The sequence below is a fragment of the Limulus polyphemus genome, unplaced genomic scaffold (assembly GCF_000517525.1).
Source record: "Limulus polyphemus unplaced genomic scaffold, Limulus_polyphemus-2.1.2 Scaffold2647, whole genome shotgun sequence".
Taxonomy (NCBI): Eukaryota; Metazoa; Arthropoda; class Merostomata; order Xiphosura; family Limulidae; genus Limulus; species Limulus polyphemus.
The window spans coordinates 88,510-96,327 of record NW_013668257.1 but is presented as its reverse complement, the minus strand read 5'-3'; the positions used below and the strand labels follow the sequence as shown (position 1 = coordinate 96,327).

The 7,818-nt window shown below is 31.7% G+C and overlaps 1 protein-coding gene across 3 annotated transcripts in view; it reads left to right on the top strand.

Annotated features, from left to right (window-relative positions):
• LOC106467525 (coiled-coil domain-containing protein 174-like) overlaps window positions 1–7,818 on the top strand; it is a 128,773-nt gene that overhangs the window by 54,384 nt on the left and 66,571 nt on the right. For all 3 annotated transcript variants that reach the window (XM_013927889.2, XM_022395722.1, XM_022395723.1), the window contains one exon: window positions 6,235–6,296. In XM_013927889.2, coding sequence (XP_013783343.1) covers window positions 6,235–6,296 — 62 coding nt within the window. The remainder of the gene's footprint in view (window positions 1–6,234; window positions 6,297–7,818) is intronic.

Here is a 7,818-nt window from a genome sequence, read left to right as displayed (position 1 = left end):
TTAAAATATTTTAATCCCACCACTGGCGAGGAGTATACCTAGTTCAGAAGTAGTGTGGTCTCCTACATCAGATCTTTGAATCTGACTTTCTAATCTCAAGGTGTGTTCTCTGGACACTTTTGAAGGATGCTTCTTTTCTTCCTTTGCACCAGTCCCTCCACCTATTCTAGCTAATTATGTGAATGGAGGTGACTAAAAACATGTAAATACATCCAATAGAGTTATTTTTCAATAAAACTATGATTGTTGGATTTTGTATTCTTCTGGTAACAGCAGTCATTTTCTCATCTGTTCATGCAAGCTATTACATACATGATATTGAAAAATATAAAAGAAAGAAAGAAAACTGGATTTTTAAAAATATTATTAAGAAAGCTCCATTCTATATATATATCGAATCCAATGAGTTATAACTTATTTTCATCAGTTATGTATATGATGTTAAAAAACAGATATCTATGAACAATAAAAACACAACTTGCACTCATATTCTAGGCATACACTGATATAAGCTGTATTTTTCATATTCTGTTTTTGGTCAAGCTCAATATTTCTCTCATAATTATTGTTTTCAGTAACTAAAGAGTTTTTGTATTTGTATGTGTTGTTTGAGTAGCAGTAATGTTATTAATACACAATTCCTCATTTTCGATACTCACTAACCATAAATATCCTTATCTCATGAATTTGCATAGAAGAATATTCCTAAGGCTTTCAATGAAATTATCAAAATGATTATCATGAACAAAGAGAACAACAGCAGAACGTATAAAACAATTTCCAGATTTATGGATTGTTCGTAAGTTTTCTAAACTTTGTATTAAAATCCTTACTTCTCCATTATGAGAACTTATGCTAGTCACATTCTTGGAAACCATGACTTATTTCTTACTCTAATTTACTGACACAGATAGACAAGAATCTTATCTTTCAATTATTTTTAGCTGTTGGCTTTATCTGATTTCAAAGCTAATATCTGTTAATTACTAGTTGTGCCTTAAATGCCAAAAGCTAGTAAAGCATTAGAAACCAATAGACCCAAAATTTGATAAAAAAATCAGATTAAGAGCAGCAGGTGTTTTGTAACTCTTAATTCCTATCCCCTCTGTTATAAGACAAACTTGGGGATAATAAACCACATTGAGAATTATTTGTGCCTAATATGTGCACAGTATTGCAAAAAAATAATCAGGCAAAGCCTGCATTACAGAAAGAAGGGGCTTCACTGCAACACCCATTGACATGTAGTTGGTAGGCTTGTAAAAGTAAATATGATAGAGGACATGGATATTCAGTTTTATGAGCCTTGAATAGGTAAAACTGCAGTTCATAGTAGAGTGTTCAGTGAATCATAAAATGCATTGGTTCTATGTCACAGAACATAGAACCAAAGGTATGTTTACCTTTGATGAAATTTTTCACATCTACCATGCAAACCAACCCCAAATCCTGATGTAGATCCAAAAAATGAGTCCTTCCAGAAAGGTTTGGGTTGTTTTGATTAGATAAAATGAAGATGTCTGACACTGTTTTTAAGGTCGTGGTCGCTGGACCAGACCTGTGACCTGACCTGAAACCATGAGAGCCAACATGGAGAAGTTAACTTATAAATGTAAAGTTAAATGATGTAGCAATGAAACACTTGAAATTTTCTAGATGTGACTGTGAATGTGTGGATTTAGGTGTAGCGATTAAGCTAAAGTAAGGGTCCAGGTTGAATGAGGGAAGAACCTATATGAAGATATTCCAATTGACATACCAACTGAATCAGAGATTTGGTAATTGATTATTACATTGACAGAGAAACATAAAAAAAAAATAGGCACAGTAGTATTGTTAGCTTCAAAAAGGTGAATGGGAATTGTATATAAGAAATCATTAGCTTCAATATTTTTGTGAAATTAACAGCACAGTAAATCCTAATGATGCAGTGTTGAAGTTGAAGCAGGTGCATGATGCATTACAAGATGAAATCCCTAGTGATTCTCAAATTAAAAATACCATTTCTGCAACGAAGAGTAGTATAAAAGGATGGTATAATGCCCAGTATGGTACCACCATAGTATAATCCATATAGATTTCATCATGTCTTATTTTCATTAATATATGGCTGTTTTTCTTTAGAAGTTGTGCTGAGATATATTGAATAATCCAAAATTACTAGTTTCTGGAATGATCTCTATGTTGCCCATCCCAGGCTCAGTACTAAATGATGCTGGGCTGGCTCGTGTGGCAGGTGCTAATATAATCATTGAACAGTTAATCCAATGTATAATACCAAATAATAAATTAAATGCAGTTCTGTAATATTATTTACACACATATATTAATTTAGGTTACTGTATGGTGAGATAAAAAGGACTCAAAAATCCCATAAATATTATATATGTACATCACTGTTATAAGAGACTCAACTGTATTTCTTTGGTTTGCTGACCCATGATGTGCTTATGAACCTTGAATATGGCAAAACTGTAGTCCATAGCATAGGATGCAGCAAATAAAAGAATGTATTTGGCCTCTACATTAGAAATTATATTCTCAATTTTACCTTTAGTGAGAAGAAAATAAATTTATAATATAAATCTATTTAAAAACAAACGTGTTAAAACTTTCAGGATAATATTATAAAAAGTATGGATTGTATTCAGACTTATTTTTGGTAGCCGTCATATCTCCTATTCTCTACGTAGATATGACAGTTTTACCTTATATACCTTGGTATTACATAGAGAGGGTGATCCCAGTTAATTTGATTTGAGCTCATAGGTTTAGAAAACATATACTTCATGGTTTGTACTAGTCAATCAACCATACCATTGGACTAAGAATGTTATGGTGAAGTTTGAGTTTTTACCATACACAACTTGGCAGACAGCTGACTGTTAAAGATTACTCCTTGATCATTATGGTTCTTTGATGTGGGCTGTCCACTGTTTTACTAACATGTTAGTGATTGTTTGAACCAGTGAATATGTTTGGCCTATTTAATAAAGTATTAAATTACACCCAATATGTATCAGTTACCACAACCTCTCTTGGGGAGAGGTCCAGCTGTAACCAAGACTATTCTCTGGAGTGGAAAACTGACAGTTTAAGGTTTTTAGCTTATTGACATATTTGACAAGCTTTCTCACACCACATGAATGCTTAATCTCATATCTTATGGATTAAGTCACCAGAAAACAGTATGAGGCCAATTAAATCAAACTTTAGTGGCTGTCATGCTGCTGACATGTACCAGAGCCACATCCAATCTCCTTGTTCAGATGTGTTCATTTACTGTCATATCTTTTGGCTTATTTACCTGATTGTATGTGTGCAAACTCATGAGCATTATGTAACATGGCTTCAACTACTTCACTTATTCCTGCAGATAGTTAGGCAATGCTGCAGTTGTTGGGACCCCAAAACCAGACCCACTGGGAGTAACTCAATGTCCAAAGATTATCGTGGTTGGAGAACAGTCAGTGGAGCCCCCCAGTGTCTTAGTGGTAAGTCTGAAGGCTTATAACACTAACTATCAGGTTTCAGTACCTGTGGTGGATTTTTGCTGTGTTGCATAGCCAGTTCATTTTCCCAGTCTGGTCGATCTGAGCTCACATATTTACAAAGCATGCACATCACAGTTTGAATTAACTGCTAAGCCAAACCAATGTACCAAGGATGATACAGTAAGATACGAGGCTTCATCACTTCAGTACCTTGCACTACTCAGCAAACTGCTGACTGTTAAAGTTGGCTCTTTGATTGGTACAGATCTCCTCTGGTGCTCCAAATTGGGCTATTTACTGTTCCACTAACAGATTGGAAATTGTTTGAGCTAACATGTTGGCCAGTGAATATGCTTCAACCCATTTAGTAAGTATTAAATTATAATATTGAGTAGCAAAACCTGTATTGGTGAGAGGTCTGACTATATGCAGGGATATACTCTGGAGGTTGAAAACCATGGTTTAAAGGACATTGTTCCATCAATTTAGTAGAGTGTATGACATGCACTTTGGAATTTTATGATCATTGGGATTCTAATTTATGGAATAACAAAATTGCACATTTAATTGACACCACAAATTTTTTTATAGTTCATGACTCCAGAACTTGCTTATCTCTTAGATTATTACAATAATATTACCCTTAATGGATATCAGTACAAATTTCAGTAATAAAACTGATTTTAAGAAAAGATTAATGGTTTTGCTAAATAGCTGATTGTGAGAGGCCTGTGTGATGATAGTAGTTTTGAACAGAAGTTTATATAGGATATCATTTTTGGAATTTTTTAAAATGACTTTGCATTAATTGTTAGTTTTGGAAATGATATACTGATAATTGTAAAACTGGGCCGTATTATATTTTCCACTCCTTTTAGTTGAATGTTTAGTTTGCTTTTTTTTTTTTTGGTTGTTACTATAATGACTAAAATTGGAACCTGGCATTGTTGAAGAGGGTTTCTAACTTTAACTTTCCCCTAGAGGCTATTCAGGTAAAATGGAGATTAGGCACCTAGTTGTCTGATTTTCTTACACAAATAACAGACAATATGCTGTTTAATTAGCATGTCAGGCTATTCTGGTCAGCAAATGAGGCAGTAATTTAGAGTGGACTAGCCTATTAATCTTTGCAGTCAGGCATCAGTCCCTGTTTTATTGTGTCAGGAAATCAAAAGCTTGTTGTCATATTTAAAAGAATGTTGGGTCTGAGAGAGCAGATTTTATGTACATTTATATAAATATTTCATAGATTTGTACAAGACTTCACCTAGAATGTACACAAATTTTCACTTGGTTTTCATGCAGTGTTCTGTAACTGTCACTCACTTTTGTTTGCTAGTAACAGGCTTGTATGTTTTTATGTAGTTTAACTCACTGAGAATTCTTCAAGTTTTTTTCTAATGTTAAAGTTAGCTTTTAATTTCATTTGTGCAGCTGCTGTTGGCTTTTGTCTATAATTTGATTAAGTGTTTGACTATTTCTTGAAGTTTGCCAGTGAGTATATAGCTTGCCCCACAGGATAATTGAGCCTAAGTTTTCATTTAAAGTACATGTTATTTAGTAAAGTTAAGTCAAGAGTTAACTTGTGTTGTATTTTAACTTGGGGACAGTCTTTGTTTGTAATTCTTTTATTCTTATATGCTAACCTCAGTTACAGGTAGGAGCACATGCATTAAAAAAAGCCTATTATTTAGTAAAGTATGTTGCTCCAGCTAGTTACACACCTTTTTTATTTTTAATATGCACATACAAATGGTCACTTAACCTTCATTGTATAATAACTCTTTGTTTTCTGTAAGCTATCAGGATTTAAATTATATGTTGATTTCTTATGTAAGTCTACATGTTGTGTCTCATTCTTTATGGCCCAATCGTCACAACTATCGTTAAACACTCATATGAGATGTGCAAGCTCCCTTTTTCTTTTAGCCCCAGACTTCTCTGTATTCAATTAGTGGTAATAATAGTGTTGTAATAGTTTTCCTTTTAAATCATATGGTGAAATAATTCAATGTTCAGTTCATGCAACAAACACAGATTAATTTATTTCTTCTTCTAATATTTCTATAAGCTTGAACACTTGTACATTGTCATAAATTGTTGTAGGCTTATGTTATAAATGATATTCAAATCTCTTAACAGAACATGGACTAACTTAGAATCAACTTGCTTGTACAAAGTACATGAATGAGAGACATGACTAACACAGGAACACAATACTTTACACATTGACTGAAACATGTATCTTCTTGAAACAAACTACACTTCCTTTACTATTTTGTATATATATATATATAATCAGCTTTTGAAGATACTAGAAAACTTTGAACTTTATAGGTGTGCTAGGCCTATCATAGTAAATCTTTGATCAAAACTTCATTATTAAGATCTGCAGCTCACTCTAGTTAACTTTTGAATTACAATATTAAAATTGTATAAAAATGTATTGAAAGTTTCTTATATGTGTGTTTCCTTTTATTTTGTGAGTGCTTTGCCTGAAGGATGACAAATTAATTTCCTTTTATAGTTTATACCCCCCCCCACCACACACACAAAAAAAGAAATATTGTTAGACAAATGAAAAAGTAATAATTGCATTTCATATAGCTTATCTTTAGAAAAGTACAAAATACAGTGTAAGTATATTATCAGTAGTATGTGAAAGCTAATTTTTCTCTGTTTTAAAAGTATTTGGAAAATATTATAGAGTTTTTCTTTTTCTTGTCCTTATTCAATACAGAGCTGCTTTAGAGCGAAAGGCCAAATTGTATGAACATATAACTGAAGGGAGAATTATTCCAGGTAGGGAACTTTGTTCTTCAAAAAGATTAATTAACAAGATTCTATCTTGTATGGTTCAACAGCAAAAATAAGGCCTATTTCATCAGTTTCTGGGTTAACAATTTCTAATTATGTTATTAGTGAAAATAGCTTGATTTAATATTTTTGTGTAATTTTAGAATCATAACAACTATTTTAAAAATACATATGACATTCAGATTTCTTACACAGTAATATGATACAAAAACTAATTATAGCATACTGGGAGTAAGCAGTAAATGTAAGTGTAGATCATGAAATTACCTATCTTTGGCAGCCTATCCTGACACCATGAAAGAGCTTTGGTTGTTTTTTTTTTGTGACAGTATTGTTGTAGGTATAACAGTAAATTATGCTCCAGTAAAGAATAGTGAGGAAAATGGAATATGCAAAATAAGTTTGTAAGTAAAAGTTAAGATAAACTATTTAAAAAATTCAAAAGTATCCTGGAATTAGAAATGAACACAAAATATAAGTGTATGTATGTATGTATATATAACATCCAGAGAGTGTGAATAAAGAGTAGAAATACATAGTCAATTTGTGTTGGGATTCATTCATTCAATAAATGTAGAGCAGCTTTCAAAATTTCTTCTCATTCATTTTGTCAAATACCGGGAAAGAAATATTTTAACATAAAAGACTGTTTAAGAGTTAGTGGTTTTTGGTCAGTAATTTTCTTAATAGTAATGATAAAATTTGTTGTAGGTATAAACTAAGAAGATAGAGGAATGTGATAAAAATATCATAGTAGGGTATTTCTTATTAGATATTAAATACTTTAATTTCTATGGCATTAATCTTAGTTCTAGAACTGATTATATTTAATCTTCAGCTTATATATTTTCTGTTACTGAATACAAGTTTACTATACAGATTACATCAGATAAACAATTTTTACTTTTCTACCTAAGAAATTTATCTTTTTTATTTATTCTTTTTTTTTTTTTTGAAATTGCTAAATATTTATAATATTTACTTACATATTATCTGGTACTTTGTAGTCAATTCCAGTTCCCAAGGTTACTTAGAAAAACTAGACTTAATACTTTCATTCTCTTGCAGTTTTTTATGAAGTCACTGAAAGCCATTTAATTAATTTTCACAGTTAATTTTCCTGCTCATTCTCAGTTCACTCCTTCCTTCTGAAAGAGCTTGAGATCCTTTGTTTGTTTTAAATTAGTGCTTTTCTGTCATGAACATATTTAACATACAATATGAAAATCTTAACATTATGAACACAACCCTAGAAAAATGGTAATGTATTTATTCAGTCATTTTTATTCAGTCAAGACTTTTGAAGGTTTAAACAGTTAATTTGCCTCAAAAATATGTAAAGATTTCATTTGAGGCTGCAGCTTCAATATATTGCTAATATTCATATTACAGAACCTCTCCAAAGTAATCAAATAATAATAAAAAAGTTTGCAAAAATTAAGTATGATGTAGGGATGGCAATGCCAAAAAATACAGAAACAAGGTAAGGATGAATACACAAAACCAT